Source organism: Tachypleus tridentatus, chromosome 1, assembly GCF_004210375.1.
Source record: "Tachypleus tridentatus isolate NWPU-2018 chromosome 1, ASM421037v1, whole genome shotgun sequence".
NCBI classification, from domain to species: domain Eukaryota; kingdom Metazoa; phylum Arthropoda; class Merostomata; order Xiphosura; family Limulidae; genus Tachypleus; species Tachypleus tridentatus.
This window is the reverse complement of record NC_134825.1, coordinates 131,626,110-131,647,195: the sequence shown is the minus strand read 5'-3', so window position 1 is coordinate 131,647,195 and position 21,086 is coordinate 131,626,110. Positions and strand designations below refer to the sequence as shown.

The 21,086-nt window shown below is 32.4% G+C and overlaps 1 protein-coding gene across 6 annotated transcripts in view; it reads left to right on the top strand.

Moving 5' to 3' along the window:
* roq (RING finger and CCCH-type zinc finger domain-containing protein roquin) overlaps window positions 1-21,086 on the top strand; it is a 96,315-nt gene that overhangs the window by 7,563 nt on the left and 67,666 nt on the right. For 5 of the 6 annotated variants that reach the window (XM_076452475.1, XM_076452468.1, XM_076452480.1 and 2 more), the window contains exons 2-4: window positions 493-856; window positions 5,436-5,672; window positions 18,428-18,603. In XM_076452475.1, coding sequence (XP_076308590.1) covers window positions 514-856; window positions 5,436-5,672; window positions 18,428-18,603 — 756 coding nt within the window. In that variant the 5' untranslated portion in view covers window positions 493-513. Of the gene's footprint in view, window positions 1-492; window positions 857-5,435; window positions 5,673-18,046; window positions 18,155-18,427; window positions 18,604-21,086 lie in introns of those variants that run through there. The other variant, XM_076452498.1, reaches the window with a different exon arrangement.

Below are 21,086 nucleotides of genomic sequence, written 5' to 3'. Positions count from 1 at the left end.
AAAACAGCAGGCATCATGATAGACTTAATGGACTACCTAACAGTCTTTTGCAAAATTCATTTTACGGGTGCTTTTCAAGTGCCAGTGTAACAGCTGCTGTTAAATATGAATGGCTGATTAAAGTGTTATTTATATATTAAATAAACAAACAGTTACAGTTTTTAATGATTGAAATTAGAATATTTAAAATTTCCCTTTTTTGTTGTTTATTGTTTATTTACTAATTTTCTTAGGACTAGCAGCCTTATTTTACAACTTGACTAACAATTGAAAAACTTCTGTTTTCATCATACTAGTCTCTGATAAAAACTAATGAAATTGATCATTGTATGTATTTAGAAAATTAATTGCTTATATTGTTGTATATACATGTAGGAGAAATAGAAAATAGGCTAAAGATGTGTAGAATTGTGTACAATATCTTACAATATCTCAACATCAGTTGCAACATTGATTAACCATTTTTAATACTGATTTCCTCATTGAGTGTAGGAAAACACATGAGCTGAAAATATGCCTGTGCAAGCTCCACAGTGGTTGGAGTTTCTTTCTTGTCCTATTTGCTACAATGAATTTGAACCATCTTTGCGACGACCCATCAGTTTGGGATGTGGACATACGTTTTGTAGAAGTTGTCTCTCAAAACTACAACGGAAGCAATGCCCTTTTGATCAAACATCTATCAATATTGATATCAGTCAACTGCCAGAAAATTATGCATTACTTCAGTTGGTTGGAGGAACCATTTTGGATAAGCCTTCAGTCTCTATGTTACAAGGAGATGAAACAGGACATTACATGGCTGCAAGAAAATATGTAGAAGAACTGGCTTTGTACCTAAAACCATTAACACAATGTAAGTATTCTATTCTATTTTCATGCAGTAAATTTTACGTAGCTAATGTTAGTATCATAGACTTTAGTCCTTCAAGTTCTGTGTAAAAGTGAGACCTACCAGTAAACTTAGCCATTACAGGATATCATTGAAGAAATGAATTAATTTATCATAAATGGACTGGACTTTGTGTTACTTTTTACCATATAAGCAAATTAATTCACCCAGTGATTATCAAACACATTAGAATAATACTGTGTACTTAAATCTTAAATTGCACTTGTTTATTTTTAGTAAGCACTGTAATATATTTATTTATTAAACTTAATTAACCAAAACTGTGATTAAGGCAGAGACTGAATTATTGCACAGTTTTTTTATATACACATATAAACTGTTGAGACTGTCCTGATGTTATTCATTGTGAGATGCATGCAGTTGAGGGTGATCATTGCCATTCTGGTGATAATTTAGATTTGCTTTTTCCTGTGACTTGTAGTCTATTGGCTTTTCAGTTTCCCTGTGGGAAAGTGGTCAGTTTGGCAGGCTCATAGCACTGATATTCAGGGGTTGATTGCCTTGGGTGGACACAGCAGATGGCTCAATGTTGCTATGCTCTAAAAAACAAATTTAACTTGTAAAATATTGTTTCAATCAATGGCAATCAACACAGTCTTTAAAGGAAAAAGAAAAAAAAAAGGCAAATTTAGGTTAAACTACCTTTAATTTGTTTTTAGCTGTTGGCTCTTTGGGAGTGTGATATTTTTGGCCTTTTCCTTGTTGCTTTTGACCCTGCTTCTTACTTGATGGCTGAGAGGTCTGGAAGCAAATTTTTAGTATTTCTTTCCATCCACAGACGACGTGGTTCATGCTGGAAGGTGTACTTTTCAGTTACATGAAGAGACAGATATGTCTTATCTGACACATTGTCAGAACTTCATAATTTTAGCCTACCACTACCATGTGGTAGTGTTTTGTGAATCCCATATAATGCTTCTGCTCCTCGATTTTCATGGTTCTAAGAGGAGTTGGTAGTAAATCTATTTTCCCTGATGAAACAGGGCAAATCTTATAGTTTTCAAACTCCAAAATCCACCATCTTGTTTTCCTTTCAAATTGACTTGTTGGAAGACTTTCAGGGTCACCAACTTTATTGATGATGAGCTAGATCCTTTGTTAGCATGCCTGTTGGTTAAATTTTCATCTTTTGCATTCCTCTCTGTTTTTGCTCTAGTCTCCAATTTCATCAACTCCTACAGGTGGTCATATATAGTTCCACTCCTATTCATTCAGCCTCACAGTACATCAATACTCAGAATAAGTACTTTTTATATCTAAAGGTTCTGTTGCTCAGTTGGATCACCAGCAGCATAGGTTATTATTGTATACTTAAAGGGTTTGTGGGGGCTCAACTCTGAGAATTTCTGGATACGTGGTAACCTTATCCATGGATCCAAGAGCTCTGCAGGTCCTTGAGTCAGGATTTGTCATTCATTTCATATCTTCACCTCTGTTATCCACCCAGCTTGTTGTATTTCCATCTCGTACAGATCTTTAGGCTTTGGAACTTAATTCTAGGGCTATCAGAGTTTGGTTGGTCTTTATTCCTCTGTCCATATCCTCAGATCAGTTATTCTTGCCAAATACACTATCAGACAGGAAAGGAGTTAAAGGCCTTTTTACTTTTTCATCTGATACCTATTTCTCATTTCTATATCCAATCAGATTACAATCATGATCAAAGTCAGTGAGGATCTTGAAGATTTTGTTGCCTGCTTTGTAATGTATTTAGAGATGCTAGACAACAGCTTTTCTTTGGGACTCTCTCTGAAGGTAAGGATTTTTTCTATGAGTCATACCTAATCAGATTTGTCTATGTCCTTACTGGTCCAGTCAAAGTGCCTCCTAGAGGTCATTGTGCAGATTGGTTTGTAGACTTTCCCCAATACTTTTATCTCATTATTTGCCTGATCTAGCAGTCTTTTTATCTGAGGGTTTTTGCCTACTCCCTGTAGCTATGTTAACAATTTCAGCTGATTATAGAGAAGAGTGAGGCTTGTTATGACTACTTTTAAGGGTTTTTTAACCTGTTTTCATAGGGTCACTCTCTTTGGCAAGTGTTGCCCTGGCAGGTGTGTTTTATCAAACCAGTTCCACACTAGTAATTATTAATCCAATATACAAATTGTAATAGGCTTTGTAGAAATGCGGTATTCCATAAAACCACTTCAGAGCTGACCAGGTGATATTATTGTACTATGCTGAACTGCTACTCATGAACAATCATAATTAAATCATAAGAGAATCCTGCTGGCCATTTAATTGAATAAAATGAGGTCTTATTGCTTTTAAAAATTTAGAGGTCTTCATTCATCTATTGCACTGTTTCCAGAGCACCTTGATACACATTATCCTCCCCCACCACATCACCAGGTTACTGGGATGATGGACATATAATTATCAGAGTTTGATTAATTGCAGCTATATCATCTGAAGGATATTATGTAATTTGTCATAAGGTAGTTTAATTCAAAAAGATAAGCTTAAGTTTGACTGTGTTCAGAATATAGACTGTGAAAAGGGAATGACTGAATGTAATTGGTCTTGTGAATTGTTTCACTCTTTTGGTAAAGTCAGTTTAGATGAAAAAATATAGACCAAACCAAGTAAAACATTTGATCCTGCATGTATTGTTCTTACAGTACAAGGAATGATTTGGACATTATGAAAGAGTGACCTGATTCACAAAATTCTAAAAATGGTTTTTGATAACAGCTGGACCAAACAAATTCTATTCTCTTTTGTGAAAAGTTACTTAAACCCAATTCTCTTAGACTGCTATTGTAGCTAGGAAAGTTCCATCCATAGTTGTGTTACCAAGGGCTTCATTTATGCAATGACATGTATGGTAAGGTAATTTTTTCAGAACAACTTTTTGAAATGGAAAAGATGAGATGTTGAATGTTCTGTAATCACATGTAAATATAAATACAAATTTATCATTTTATTTACTGTCTCCTTTGTCTTATTTTCTGGTGCATAAAGGTGATATGTGACAACATTGTGTGCACAGCATCTTTTTATAGCACTTTTTATCATTTGAAAAAAATATTGCGACAGTTTGGAATGTCCTAAAACTTCACACATGATGTACTGTTGATTTGTATTTACAAACTAATACTGTTAAAGAAATTTCAAAACTCATTCCAATGAGAGAGAATTCATAAATAGCTGAGTAAAAGTACAAAATATTTTTGACTTTGGCATAGTAAATACCTCTTCACAAACCAAATGTGTAGCATTAGTTACCACACTTTCCTTAGATAAAGACTATAAGTTTCATTGCACTCATGTAGCAATTAAGAGCTAGTGTATGCATTATAGTTACTTATGTAAATATGAACATTTAAGATGAGAACATCATTTATGATGTGTACAGCTTTGATAGAAATCTGGGTTTCTGTATTGAGGAAGACTACTAGTATTTACTCTCTTTACGTGGGATAACAATAAGCACTGATGATGAGAATAAAAATAATTGTTTTGGCAGTTATTCTTGAATAAATCTGTAAAAATATGTTGAGATCTCAACTTCATTATTATTCTATTTTTTGGCAAATTTTAAACAAGAGCAGTAATGGGGAAATTTGTATTAAGCAAAAATGACCTAAGCCATTAACTGCCCTTATGGCCTAGCATGACCAAGTGGTTAGGGTGCTTGACTCAGTTTGAGGGTTGCAGATTCAAAACCTCATTGCACCAAACATGCTCGCTCTTTCAGTCATTCCAACTATTTTTTGGTAAAAGAGTAGCCCAAGAGTTGGCAGTGGATGGTGATGACTAGCTGCCTTCCCTCTAGTCTTACACTGCTAAATTAGGGACAGTTAGTGCAGTTAGCCCTTGTGTAGCTTTGCATAAAATTCAAGAAACAGACTGCCCCCTTTTTTTTAATAATAATAATAAATAGTTTGCTGTTATGAAAATGTTATGTCCTAACACATAACAGTGATCTCCATTGATTAAAATTAGAATAAACATATGATATTCATCACTTATTTTTTATAAGAAAGTAACATCTTTTAGTCATTTACTTGAACCTGTGATATGCAAGTTAGATCACTTTTGCATAACATCCATGTTGGCTCCTTTAGAATAAATATTGTTACACAGCAAGTTCACCACAAATACTGCTACATTTTATAGTGAGTAGATCCACAAACTTTATAATTTTACGAAATTCAGTAGAAGAGCATTGGTGTCTTAATTTTAGTCTTTTTTTTTTTCTGCAACAGGTGCTAGATATCAGTCTCAATAAGAACTTTTGAGGTGAACTTGAATCTGATATTAACCATTGTAAATGTCTGACAAAGTATATAATCCCTTTGCAGATTTTCCACATGCAGTTATTTCTTTGTCAATTTTACCGTAACACAGTAATTTTAACATTGTTTTAATTTCAAAACCAGAATTTTTGAGCTTTTGTTTTTGTTTCTGAACTATGGATTTAGGTGGTTTTAGTTCTTCATAGTGATATAATAAATGGATTGTAATATTGATGCTAGAAGTGGAGACTTGTTCATATTGTTTTCTGATATCAAAGCTGGAAGTGCGGCCAGCCAGGGAAGTGCACTGAGTCGACCCATGCAGCGAAAACTTGTCACTTTGATCAATTCTCAGCTCCTAGAAGATGAAGGAAGAACACGTGCAATGAGAGCAGCTAGATCTTTAGGGGAGAGATCTGTGACTGAGCTCATCCTTCAGCATCAAAACCCTCAACAGTTGTCTGCTAATCTGTGGGCAGCAGTTAGAGCTAGGGGCTGCCAATTTCTAGGACCAGGCAAGTATTAGTATTGGAAAGTAAATTTGTTGGTTATTTTGCTATGATAGTTAATTATTGTCCATGAAGAAATATATCATGAAAAATAGCTATATTTTCATATATACTGTGCTATTGTTATTTGTAATTAATTTATTTGGTTATTTGTTGAATGAAAAACTATGTACAGTAAAACCTGTCTAAGGTGGAATCGCACGGGACTGAGTAAAATTTCCGGCTTAAGCAGGTTTTTCGGTTCAGACAGTGAACATGCATTTCCTTAATTACATGTAACAAAATTTTTACTTGTTCCTGGACATAAAGTGTTATTTCCCAGTTGCTTTTGCCTAAAGTAAATGGAAAAAGACCTATTTTTCTCTTCAAACTTTTCTTTTATGACCTGAGAGCATACAAAGAAAACATGATGGGAGATTATATTTGGGGGCTTATATGTGAAAGTGATTTACATTACATTTGCAAATCTCAAAAAACTACTCACTTCTAAACATTTTTGTATAACTATAGTATAAATACATGTAAATCTTGATTCACATGTTGTTTTATTTAGACCTTATGTAAATGTGCATATTTGCCTGTTTTCACATAGAAAATAGGTTAATTTCTAAATTTCATTTTCCAAGTCACAGAATCAAAGTTTGAAGGGAATAATGGCCATTTTATGTACTTTTACAACAAAAGCAATTAAGAAATAACACATACTATCCAGGAACAAAATTTGTATCACATAGTGTAATTTTTGAGTGGAACGTTATACTTGCTTGATTCAAGTGAAGTAAGACATTTATGAATAAAGTTATTATACGGTTTATGCTATATTTATTAAAATAAGAACAAAATAAATGCTTGAAATAAACATGAGTATACAAAATCTTAAGCAAATTTCTTTGAAGAAAGTGTCCAATTTCAACTGTTTTGTTTTTTAATGGACTTTCTGATGTGGTCAAAAAAGAACACCAATTCTATGGCCTTCTCATGAAGTTTGTTTTCCCCTTTCATTTTTGCATACAGTTTGATAGTTTTAATATAGCTTAACACTTGCAATGAAATAGGAATTTCTATATCCTCACTATTTTTTCCATTTCATTCATTTTCTGAATCTCTCACACTGTTACCATCTTGTTGTGATTCTATTATAGATTTTAAATCAATTTCATCAGTTTCTATTAAAACATTTTTGTCAACATTCACAAAACTTTCCACGTTCACAGAATCATCTGCATCAATCTCAGAGTTTGGATTTCACTAAAATCGTCAAAAAAAATTTCTTCACAATCTCTGCCTTTATCAGTAATAAACCCACAGTTTTGAAAGCACTTTATTAAGCATTCATCTTTTACGCATTTGATTGAATGACTTAAAAAATGCAATTGCATCTAACACATCAGTTTTCATGGTCATTTCAGATGCTCTCTTATAGTCATCCATGTTTGCAATAATATGCTGAAGCATCAATTTTCTGTATTTCAATTTAATACACTGTATAATTCCATTATCTAGTGGCTGTAGAACTTGGCTGATGTACATGGAGGTAGAAAGGCTAAATGAACATTTGAAAGTTTAAACAAATTATTAATTAAAAAAGAATTTATTAACATTTAAATAAATTATTAATTATCAAAGAATTTATTAATATTTAATCAAAAACATTTTTTTCCACCTTACTCAGGTTCTAATCCTACTTGTTGATAGGTGAGGTAGGTGAAAGATAGTTTTCTGTCTGTGTTATGCATGTTCTGCCATACAGAGGGCCTTTTATAAGAGAAATCTTAAGATAATGCTGCAAAATTTTGATATTTCCAGCTTGTACAGGTTGATCACATACAAAATGATTAGAATTGCCTTATGCAGTTCCTAGCTCAGACAGGTTTTACTGTATTGTTTAAAGAAGGTAAAACAAGTACATGTATTATAATGTACTATGATTTGGGAAAAAAGTACATTTACTTTCTCATCATATTTATAAAAACTAAAAGTATATAAGCTATTTTGCAATTTTTTTCTGTAGTATTGAATATGCCATTGTTACAAAAACAAGTTCCCAATGCTAGTGTAAAACTGGAGCTAGGTGGTTAATATTATTCCGTTATCCGATTTATTGACAGCTCTGTTAATCGTTTACATTTGATTAATCAATTAATAGCTTTTTTTAAACTATTTGACTTCCCTCTAGTCAGTAGCTCAAAATAAGTGACAATGCAGATAGCCTTAGTAGCTCTGCTTTAACAGAAATAGAGTAAGCAAGTCTAGCAGCAGTACTTTGATTACTTGGATAGTTGTAATAATTGGAAACCATAATTGCAAGTAGTTGATAATTTTCATGACAACTGTTTTATTTGTAATATTTGATTAATAGATTTATTTTAAGTGACACTAATTGATGTGAACACAATTCATGGGTAATTGATTAAATCATCTATCTATAGAAAAAATATATCTTTACTTTTTTTACATTAATATACTAGCTTGTCTTGGAAACTTTAATCTAATAAGGATTAGTTTAATATCAATAGATGGTCATTTCACTTTTCAGTATTTTTCTATTTCAGTGTGTTAATGTTAATGCTTTGTTTTTCATGTATATTTATTTATTTGTGGAAATAAAGTTAGATAAAAATATGTAAAACTAATGAAAACAACTGAATTTTATTACATTATTACCAAGGCCAGTGATTTCTGCATATTATCAACACCATTGGTAAGGCTGGTACAAGAGTTTAAAAAAACAAGAAAAAATACTTGTATACATTATAGTGAAAGTTAATGATTTTTAAGTTAACATTTCGTACGTTTAGTTTATTTGTTGGTGTATTTATAACAGTTTTTTCTTGCAATATCGTAGGTCATGCAACAGTTAATATAATTGAAGTGTTATGATTAACAATGCTTCCTACATATTTAACCAGTTAAGAAGTCACATAAGCAGTAGCATAGCCAAATTAATTGGCCAGGTGAGTGGCTAAATAAAATTTGGGGGCTTAATTTTAGGGAATGTTATATTAGATCTGAGATCTCTCTGAGGGATTTGCAATTTTTGCATTTTGCATCTGAGTAAAATTTGTTTCTTACACTAGCATTTCTTTCGACATGAGTAATTATGTAAGGAATCATAAAAATAGGTATGAGTAATAATATAATTGCAATAAATCTGTAAATTTAAGGTTCATAAATAAGGAATACACTATCTTATAGAAACTATTTTTATCTCACTGCATGAATTTTTATTCAAAATTGTAATATATACACAGTTAACTATTAATAAGTTTCCTTGATTTTAGATTTCAGTTATTTAACCACATGTTGAAGTATAGTGAATTGAGAATGCATTTGTGAAAATGTAGTAGAGTGAGGCTTGTCTCTGTGTATGGTGTAATAGATCAGTACATTGTTGTAGTGATTTGTAATAATGCTGAAAATTAACACTCGGTTCATGCTGAATCCAGCAGTTACACCCAGCTTGTATAGCTGTCTCAGAATAATGGCTGGTTGATCATAATTTATATAGAATGCAACCTCGTTTAAACTTCTTCCATTTCTTTCCACATCCAGTTCTCATTTTACACAATTAAAGAGTCCCTTAGAAACTTGGAAGTTATCATTTTTGTTGTTTTCTATCTTTACTTTTATGGCTGGAACTTACAAAGCAGAATGGAATGTTGGCAATTTTTTCAGGGTCTGTGAAGAAACTGGAACTAAATTGTCTATTGCAAAGCAAATGTTCATATTTCAATTCAGAAAAATCTCTTGAACTTTCTTTATACTAACTCAAAAACTTAGGTTAATAGTCTTCAATAATTTGTTGGGAGATAACTTATTACAACAAATTCATCCAGTTGAGTAGCTTAATTTCTTCTTTTCACTGGACAGATTTGATTATCTGATTTCTGTCTGACATAATATAATTTTTTCTTTGTAACTGTTTGTATATGTCTCTTTACCTTCTCATAAATAACTGTGACCTGATTCTGTTAATAATCGATTGCTGATAGGAGATTTGTTTTCCTGACTGAAACACTTTTCTACTCAGTGCCCTTGAATATATCATCTAGAACAAGACTGAGGAAAATGAACTGATCCATGCTTGTACTTTCCAGAACCTTCCAAAACTGTTACAGTGACTTCAGATTTTTTGCTACTCATATTGATAGCATTTAATGGTCCAGACTACCTCATGTCAACAAACCATTTCTAACTTGAGCCCCCATAAACCTTTCTAATAGTGTAAGTATTGAAAAAAACTGTAGAGGATGTACACAAGGGAAAAAGTTCTTAAGTTCAGTAATAATGTGTAAGGCATAGATAATGAACAAGATGACAAAGACAAAGAACGTGCTAAAACCTCTTTCAAAATATGTGCTTCTTCATGCTTGAGGTACTTGTATTTTCAGAATTGCAAGATTACCATCATAAAATGAAAACTAATTCACCCATCCCAATTTCTTGCAGGTTTGATGGATTTTTTAAGAAGTCTAAAGACTCATTGAGTATATCCATCATAATTTTTTTTTCTAGATCAAGAAAATGTACTTGTTTAGCTGCAGTCTGATAGATATCTAACAATTGTGCCCTCTGTTTCCTGAAAATTGTAGTCATTCATGCTGTTAGTGCACATGGTTGAAAACTTTTTTTTTTATCCTCACTGGCAATTGATTGAGGAACAAGATCTGAATGTACTTTTATTACTCCATTTTGGATATTTAGTGATACCTATTTAGCATTTTGGTCAAGTTTTTGGCAAATCCATAGAATTCTGGTTTAATTTTGAACAACAAATCTTCATCAAAAGTTTTCTTCATTAAACCAATGAAATGAAAAGCCATTGACTAATGGAAATTTAATAATATGAAATAATGTTTTTAACTATGTTTTATTAGCAGAATTTGGAAACAACAGCTGATTGAGTCTCTAACGTGAATTCAATCTCTTCAGCTTCTTACATCAGTATAGTGTTCACAGCACTCGTACTTTATGAATCCTTTCTTCAAATCCAATGCTCTATATCAGTTGTTATGTCAGTGGGTCCAAACATGCAATATGTTATTTTTATTTGAATATTTAAGGCATCTGATTTTATCATACCAAATCTTTCCAAAACATAATTACCATCAAATTAATCTATAGCTTTTTCTCGAACTCTAGTTCTTCCACTTTGCCCACCTAAGCATTGAGAAACATCTAGGTACTGTATATAAGAACCTCATCCTAATAATGTAGTCATCTTTTATCGAAAGAGCGTTTAGCCCAGGTTTCTCTCAACAAATGTATTGTGATTATTTACTTTTATAGTATGAATGTAAATGCAGTCAGTGTTTCTATGATCACCTTTTAATTTGTATTTGAACGTTACTTGATCAAAAACAAAATTACTGATGGGTATAAATTCTTGAGTTGATGTTTCCATTGCAGAGGTCGATCATACTTCTCTCTCATATTTGTTAACAGCCAAGAGAGGGGTCACTCTCAATCGAAGCTATCCGTGATATGATTCATTGAGAGATGGAGACGTATATGTGGACTGAGGGTATCTCTCCAATGGGTTCTGATGCGACTTTCGCAAATGACCCAGGAATGACAAGCAAAAATTTAACTTGTTTTTTTTTCTGGTTCTGCTCATTCTCTTACTAGGTCAGCCTGAACAGAGAATCATTTTGAACAGCTGTTTTCAGCCCCTTTTCTTCAGTTGGTTATTTTGATTTATGAGGTTTTGGGAGTTCCTTCTATTGCATTTTACTCTATTCCTTCCTTGTTAGCAGAAAGGATGGTAAGTGGCTACTTGGTTTTTCCTTCTCCTCCTCATGATGTTAATGTTCATTCTGCAGATTTACTGCTCAGTTACATGATGGTAAAGTTATACCTTGTCCCCTATGTTTATTGGATGAGCATACTTTGGCTTATCACTGCCAGGAGTAGACCTATTTAGATTCTCTATGGATGGACTCCCTTTTGTATATGCTGGGTTCTGTCTTGGAACTTGTGATCACTTTAAACACACCTCAGTTTTCTTGGAGTCATCTTACTCTCATGACTGTCCTGAGGCACTTATCTTCAACTTCTATCTGAAGCTTATCAATGTTCATCTGAGCAATTTAATGATAAGTTGGCGATTTTGCTGACATCTACCTGAATCAGAGTGTTTTATTCCATTCTTTCTTTGGTTTTCTGTCTGGTTGTTGTTGGGATTTATTGGGTAGAGATGCTTTATTAGAAAGGGCTAATTTATTAAATTCTTCCCTTAGAGAGTTATGAGAAGATTATTTCTCCATTCCATGTTATTTGCTGTAATTCCAGAGACGTTGCTATCCCAAACTGATACCACCCAGTTACTTTTCTTTATCATCATTATCTTCTTGTTTTCTGGCTTTAATGTGGGAGTAGCAACCCATAATATTTTCTTATCCCCTCCTTCAGTTCTCAAGTCTCTTGGTTCCCATAATAGTATCCATCCATATCCTCAAGGATCTTTGTTTTGAGCAAACCAATGGTAACAGTGTCAGGGACTATCTCAGTGGTGGGAGAGCAGTGTAAGCATGATTACGTCATTTCCTGATCATCTGCAGTTCTTTCACCAGGGTTCCCTGCTATTCTGTGTTTTCGTTTCAGAGTTAGTCATTCAATTTGCATCACCTCTACCACTGTCTACTCAAGTTGTTGTCTTTTCACTTCCAACAGTGAGTGAAGCTCCGTTCCCAGGCCATAAGAGAATTGTTGTTCAAAAAGGCAATAGAGAGGGTCAATTCCATTCTTCTGGGATTTTATTCCCATTTAATTATGGTGTTTAATCATCGATATATCTGGAGTCAACTAACTTCCAAATCATCCTTGCTCCACAATAGAATATTTTCTCACCCCATGGTGGCATAATTCACCAGGGTTTTGGATGATCAAATTCTGTGGTACTTATGCTTATACTTCATGCTCCTATAGCTGAATCTTACTGGAGATTTCTCAGGTTTGTACACAATGGTCAGGTATTACAATTCTAGGCTCTTCCTTTCAGTTTTGCATTAGCAGCTTATGTCTTTTGCAGAGTTGTTTTAGCATTTTCTTATCTTCTACATTCCTTGGGCCTGTAAACACATCATTATATAAATGATTGGCTTCATATTGTTAACTAGCAGAACAACACACGCATTAAACCAGGTTTGTCCTCTGGAAGTGTGATAATTGACTTTATTTTGGTCATTAGGACAAACACAATTTCAGTGAGATAAAGAACTGGTTTTTATATAGCATCAAAGCTTTCAGTATACAACACTTTCAGAATATCCTTTCAGAAGCCACAAAAGTGGGCTTTCTTAAGTTACTCTTAACAAATCCCTTTCAGGCTTCAAGTCATGAGAAAATCCATTAAGTTTTTACTTCTGTTTTCTTCTATTCAACAAATGGTTCTCTCTCTTTTGGGGATGTGGACATCTTTGAGCCTATAGGCATTCGTTTGGGACAAGCCTATACGAAGTCCCTTCAGTGGTTGATGCTCAGCTGATAGATCATTCATTCAAATCTTTGGGATCATTCTTTCTCATTACTCAGGAGAAGTATTATCATTTGCAAATGGTAGTTAGATCAGAGCAACACTACTGTTATTAAGGTACAAATTCCACCACCTCATCCCAAGATCCATCTGTTCACAGATACATCTCTTCAGGGATGGGGAAATTATTTTCAAGATCAGAAGTTCCAGGGTACTTGTTAAGAAGACAAGTCTACCCTTCATATCAGTGTTCTCAAAACTCTTTCAGTACATTGTGCAATGGTTCAAAATTTGTCTCTCTTGAGGGAAAAAATTGTCATGATGTATTCTAACAATTCCATGGTTGTATCTCAGATTTCTCATTAAAGAAGGCACATATTCTCAAGAACTTTGTTTACGTACCTCATATCTTCTCTACTTGGCTCGTTCCCATTGTATCAGTTTTTTAACATGAATGTTCCAAAAGTGATGGTTTTAATTACAGATCACTTGTTTCAACCCAGCTATATTCTTCTGATGGAATGGGTACTAAATCTTGGATTTTTTCAATGGATTTGCTCTTGTCAGATCTCCAACAGTTTATCCCTTTGTGACTTATTGGAATTCTCAGCTGCAGTTATTTTGGTCTTCAGTACCCCATCCTCAAGTGTTGGCAGAAGATACATTCAGTGAGGACTGGATAGGTTTACATCTGTATGCTTTTCCCTGGGTTCTGACTATGGATTGTCATCCTCACTGTTGAATTCTCTTTGTTGCACCTTATTTGACTGCTAAAGTGTGGAATCTGCAAGAATGTCTACCTCTTCAATATTGGATGTCTATGATAAGTCAACTTTGATCTGACATTCTCCTCCCAGTTGTTTGGAAACTCCATCTTCATGCTTGGAAGTTGTGGTCCTTTGCCCAGCTTAAGGATTTAACTATAAGGTTTCTATATACTTAACTAAATCTGTTTGTAGGCCAGCCATGGTCATTTATCAACAGAAATGGAATATTTATTATCATTGGTGTATTACAAGGAATTTAAACACTCTTCATCCAAAAGTATCTATTGTATGTTTTTTTCTAACTTGAGTATTTGAGAAGGACCTTGCTTCATGTAAGGTAACTTTATATAAGGCAACTTGTCCACAGTTTTTGGTATTCTAAATATTAGAAAGTTTATGAATCTAAAGTTCTGTTGGGCCTACTAAAATCCTTTTGTATTCTTTGATCCAATAGACCTTTTCAATTACCAAATTGGGATTTTACAGTTGTTTTACATGCATTGCCTCATCCTCTTTTTGAGTCCTTAGCTCTGTGTTTTCTGTTTGATCTTTCTCTTAAATTTTTTTTCATTATTATTGTTGTTGGCTTGTGGATGTCATTGGTAGAAGTTGTTTGCAATTTATATGCAGAGGACTCTTTATCATTCCACATTTGTCCTGCTTTACTCTAATAGGTCATTTCTTCACAAGACTGGCAGCCAAGGAAGAGGAATGATCTTTCTCACCAATCTATTTGGCAGCTATTTCTCACCTTTATGACCAACTTTAGTTTTTAAATGCATGTAAAACAACTGTAAAATCCCAATTTGGAAATTGAAAAGGTTATTTGGATCAAAGAATACAAAAGGATTTTATGTCATATCAGGGCCCTTAAGTGTTATGTAGCTCGTAGTAACTTGTTTCTAGGTGCTAGGAACTAATTGTTCATTCATTCATTGGAATTCTTCTATTCCGTGTGATTTATCTCCCATTACCCCTACAAGGTGGCTTCACAAATTGATTCCCATGGCATATAAAGGATTATCATTACAGGAGAGTAATCATTTTCATGTCACAGCTCATCAGATCATCATACCTTTATGTTTTTAGCCACTTGGTTGAATTGCCTTCTGAAAATCCTTGTGCACACTGGTAAATGGACTACTCCTAATACTTTACTATCTCATTGCTTACACGATCTGGTAGTTTCTTTGTCTGAGGGTTTTCCATTATCCCCTATAGCTAATTTGACCACATCTGTTAAACTTTAACCAGAGATGTGTATTTCCCTCAGTCATGTACTGTTACTTCCATTGCCCCATTATTTTATACTGGATACTACTATGTGATGAGTGTTGTCCAGGCAGATATGCTTTCTCTTATCAATTTCACATTAGCAGCCACTTTCACTATAATTATTATGGGTTATAACAGACTCTGTTAGATTGAGGTGTTCAATAAAACAATTTAGGCACCTACCAGATGGTATTACCTTGTTGTGGTGTCTTTTGTTACATTATATAGATATGATGATTTATTAGCCATGCTATGTTTTAGTTTCCTGCTTCTATCAAAAATGAAAATATTTTTCTCCTTTCTTTCTGTATATGATTAATTGAAAATATTTAATAATTGATTTAGTTATTTAAAATAGGAACACTTCCTTTATTAGTGTCAATCTAGTAAGTTATTTCCATTAGAGTTAAATTCCATAACACAGTATTATGGTTAGAATGCTTGATTGCTATTATGCAATAATAAACTTTTAATTCATACATAACTCTCCTGAAGACAAAGTTACAAGAGGTGCCAGAAAGCTTTTGAGGCATTTACCAGAAAAATTCACTTATGTTATAATGACCACATGCCATTTTGTCAGAAGTGTTAGTTTTATAGCTTTGAAACATGAAGTATTTCTTATTTTCCTTATTCAGAGTCCAACTTAGTCTTAACTCTTATCCTAAACCTGAAGTACTGTTCTTATTTTAAATCTAGCTTTGACAGAATCAAAGCACACCATTATAATAATCATGATAAAATGACATGTAAATGAGGGCTTTAGACAAATGCTTCTCATAGAGTAGGAAACAGGAGCAGCTGTTATCAAAAGACCTCATGTTTTACATAATAATACCATAAATGCTTGTTTCTTACAGATGAACCACCATCTTTACATTGCATGGTTTCAGGTGATCATGAAGGACAGAAAATGTTCGATAAGAAAACATGTAATATACCATTACAAAAAGAGAGAATTTTTGAAATTTTCTCACTTAATATTTCAAAAATTAAAAAAGTACAAAAAAGCTAATATTATAGATGAGTAATAAAGGTATGATTAATCATTAGCCTTTATTTTAATAAGGTGAAAAATTTTCTATGAGGTATCGACAGATTTTGGCTGTTAAGTAACACACTAAAAGTTGGGAAGTGATTCTATTCCTCTCTGTATTTTGGTAGTCAGTTACTTTGCTCTTCAAGCCATCTTTACTTATGACTTATTTTATTTAATTTCCTGGGGCAATTGTCTTAGTCAGTCTTGCACTTGGTATGCAAATGTATTACATTTTTTTAATGAATAAACTAAAGTATAAAAATTATTTTAAATAACAGTAACGGAATGATGATTTATGAGATGTTTAGTAGTAGTTATGTGGAAAGATCATATGTTCATGTTTTGGACTCTATGAGTAACTAGTTAAATTTATTCCAAAAACCAAATGTAATTACAATTAGTAATCCTACTGTCTCCAGATCTGATAGCTATCTTACAGTTTTTCCAAAGTTATTGAAGAACATTCCTCTACTGAATGAACAAAAGGAGAACACAAGGTGTATATATTCAACTGTAAATCTTACTTGGTGTTAAATTTGACAAATCTGTATGAATAAATCATTTTAATAAAAAATAGATATTGAATGTATCAATTATTCAAGTTATTTCTATCACTACATAAGAGGGAATTGGAGAAGCTGTTAAAAGTAGGGTTCAGCCCTCCCTGACTTCTACCTGGCTATGCTACTGCATTTAACTGTAATTATTATCAGTGTTATTGCACTTGATAAGACTGATACAAGTTTAAATAAGATTTGCTTTAAAAACTGTGTGGTTTAATTGTACTAGCTTAATGAACTAGGATATTGAGCAAAAATTTAAAGTGAAGAAGACAAAGGTGTTCTTATAATATTTAATCTGCACTACAGAAATACAAATGCAAGTTAAAGAAAACAAGGTGTATTTTTAGTAGAATTCTTGAACTGTTGTAAAATATGTATGGTTAAATCTAGTAAGATTCAGAATTTTGTGTTTAAAAATTTTAAAAATTCATCTTCACTAGAAATAACTTTTTTTATAGCTTCTATCGGTAAATCGTTTTACAAACTTAAAAGTGCTGTGATCTAAAGCTATTGCCATATTCATTTGATCCTTTCCCATTAAGGTGTTTTCTAAAAAAATACACAAAAATCTTTAATTTTATTAATCAAGATTAGTAATAAAAAATGACAGGAATTTTATCATTTTATCCATTTTTATAGGTCTATAAGCGTGATGGTAGTGTCATTTGGCTCGGAATTGCATGGGAAAGTTGTGTAGCTGGTAGCTTAAGGGAACAAATATAAAGCATGAGAAATTTCTGTAGATCAACAGAAGTTTGATTTGTTTGAAACTAAGAAGGAAAACAGGGAAGTAGTGTAAATCATTAGCCCGCTGATCAATTAATAGAATGCACGAGGGACAAATCTTTATTATGTTTCTCTGTCCTTCTTCCCAAAGTATAAGTTCATGATTGACTAAATGTCATAATATTCATCCAGCAACAAATGAGATTAGTTTAAGATAGTCAAAATAAAAGTTGACTGGCTGTCTTGTATGGTAATATCCAACCATTAATACTTACAAAAATAGTGGATGCTTGCATTATTTCAGTAGTGGTGGAAAAGCATCACTCAAGGTGATAAATTTAGAAAAAGTTATGGGAAAAACTATCCAGAGAAATAAGAAAACTAAAATGAAAGAAATTGACAAGGATATAAATATTATTTTTGATGAGCCTGGCTTGAAAAAACAATGGAACTTATGATAATTATTGGAAACTGGAATTATAATTTTTTATTTTTTTTTCATTTAAACCATGAATTTCTAATTTGTTGACATGCAGGTGCTTCAGGGGGCTTGACCTCCATGCCCACTACTACCCTGGACACCCCCAGCTTTTTTGGCCTTTTTTCGTTTTTGTCCCTTCTCTTGCCTGAAATATAGAATGCTGGTAAGTTGTGTAGGAAGTGGTTTCAGTTTTAATTAACAAGCATCTTGAAAAAATGAGCCATTCAGAAAGGATTGACTAAAATAAATGAATGACTTTTCTTATTGTTGAACTGTTATAATGTTTGCTGACAAAACCCTTACTCCATCATCCCAACTATTACATTAAGAAGCAAAAACAAGATTGTAAGCCAGTTTATTACATTGTTTAGCTGTAATTTGTTTTTACACATAAAAAATTTAGAGTTTAATGGTGGTAGGATGGCTGTCTTTCCAGCTATGCAGGAGGAGGTCTTGAAGCTGGTTCTTCTAGCGCTTGAAGATGGATCTGCTTTGTCTAGGAAAGTGCTTGTCATGTTTGTGGTCCAAAGACTAGCTCCTCACTTCCCACAGGCTTCAAAAACCAGTATAGGTCATGTTGTTCAGCTGTTATATCGAGCTTCATGCTTCAAGGTATACATGTTATATTCACTAAACTATCGTGTCAATTATGATTGACTTGTTCATCTTCTGTATTAAAATTTTAATTTTGTGACAACAAGAATTTCAGCTGTTAATCCAAAACTCAATGATACTACAATTATCAATTTTATCAGGATAATTTTTTAAGGTAAACAACTTTATTCAAGTTAAGATGCATACATATATTAAATAATTGTCTGTTTTGTGACAAGCATTATTGTGAAGTATTCACATATTTTGTGATACATTCAGATAAAATGTAACTTGTAAGGACTTAACTGTAATATTTGGACTATCTTCAGTTATTGTTTCTTTTTTTACTTGTTGTTTTTGTCATTGTTTTAAGTTGTAGCTCTCAACTTTTTATTTTATTTATCTATGAAAAATAATTTTCTTGCATATTTTTGTAGTGCATACTTAGAGAATTACAATATATATTCAAGTCTAATGAATTCTGTCAGACTATGTTTTAATTACAAAGAGTTTATGATCACTTAGCTCTGTTCTAATGGAGTATGTTGAAGGTTTCACATACCCACAATATCTGTTTGTATTAGTACTTATAATCACATATCTAAAGAGTGTAAATTTAATTTGTAACTTTTAGGTATGTATTTATTTGTAGATTGTGTGCACACCACACACGTGTAATATGAAATAGAAATTTACTGTATGTGAATTGATTATATATACAGGCAAAATGTGTTTGTTTTTATCTTATCCTTACTGGGCTAATTAGCCCAATCTCAACCAAAATTTGTTTGTAAACACTATAAACTATGGAGGGAGTAACCTAAGAGGGTCAAATTTGAACTTAATGCTACTTCAGTTTTGTGAAGCTTGTTGGTTAATGACTCCCAGCCTATTGAGTCTACCTCCTAAAAGGATTCAAAGTCAAGTATGAAAGCTGCTAGAATATTTCTCAAACAGCAATACTTTTCTGATGGTCAATGAGATGTAGGGTGTTCAAAAGTGGGATCACCTCAAAAGCTTTGTTGGTAGATGGAAAGCAAATTGCAGATGTTTACAAAAATCTGTTATAAATTTATAATTTTGAGAGAAAGTTGATGTTCAAGTTATTACTTTGAAATCTATGGTTGCTGTTAAACTGACTTTGTGGTACTTAAGTTTAAACACATTCCCCATCAATTGTATGTTTATATAGTGATAACATGTTAGTGTATTATTCTGTATGGTTCAGAAATCATTAAAAATAGGATATATGCTATTGTTATATTATAAGCTGGTGTCTTTTTTTTTTTGTAGTCTTATGCCTTATAGTTGTATCGAGTTAACTTTAAGATATTTCATATATTTTAAACTTTTTTTTAACTTCAGTGTATTTTTATAGTAGTAGAAACAAAAATATTTTTGTATAATTTCTAATTGTTGCTTTAATCTTCTAACTACAAAAATGCTTGATCATCATTTTTGTTTTTTGCAAAACGTTATCAGGTCCTGAAGATGAAATATTTTAGTAAAACTTGACACATCATGACCTCTAATATTGTAAAAAATAAAAACAGTTATTAGGAATGCATAAGATACTAACTCTCTACTTTATTAACTTGTATTAGATTCATAAATGTTTTTGTCACAATAAACTTAACGTATATAGTTTCCTTAATTAGTATTAGGCATTGCATTTTTTGTGACAGACCTCTCTTTACTTATTTAAAACTTCTAACAGGTATAATTATTTAATAATTAGAAATTTGTTATTAATCCATCAAACAGTTTTGAAGAATAGAATACTAATATTAGTTGAAATATCAAGAAAATTTGTAAAAGATTGGTTATTAACTTCTTGCTTTCTTTTGGCATCAGGTAAATTATGTATGTCATTATACTTGAGGATTTTCCCTTTAACTAGTTAAAAAAAACAATTAGAAAAACTGCTTAATCATTTTAGTAGAGACTATTTATTAAGACAATTTCAGGATAAGTGACACAGTTTATATTATAGCCGAAAAAAGAAAATAGAATGTGAACTTTCCAGATGAGGTGACTTAACTGCTTTAGTTGCTAGATAGAATTTAATAGAAAGATTTTGAATGTAGTGACTTAAGTCTTGCTATAGTTAGCAGATAAAATAGAATAGGAAATTTCTAGGTTAAGTGACTCAATTTCTGCTATAGTTTCTAAATAGAATGGAATATAGAAAAGCTTCTAGATATAATGACTCAAGTGCTACTTTAATAGCAAATCAAATAGGAAGTTTCTGGGTTATGTGACTGAATTCCTGATGTAGTCATTAGATAAAATGTAACAAAAAATGTTAAAGTGAATGGCTTTTTTTCTGCTTTAGTCAGTAAGTAGAAAGGAGTAGGAAATTTTTGTGTTAAATTAATCAACTTCTGCTAATGGTTTTAAATAGAATTAGAAATTTTCAGGTAAAGCAACTCGAGTCATACTATAATTGCTAGATAAAATGGAACAGGAAATTCCCAGGGAAAGTGACTCAAGTCCTGCTA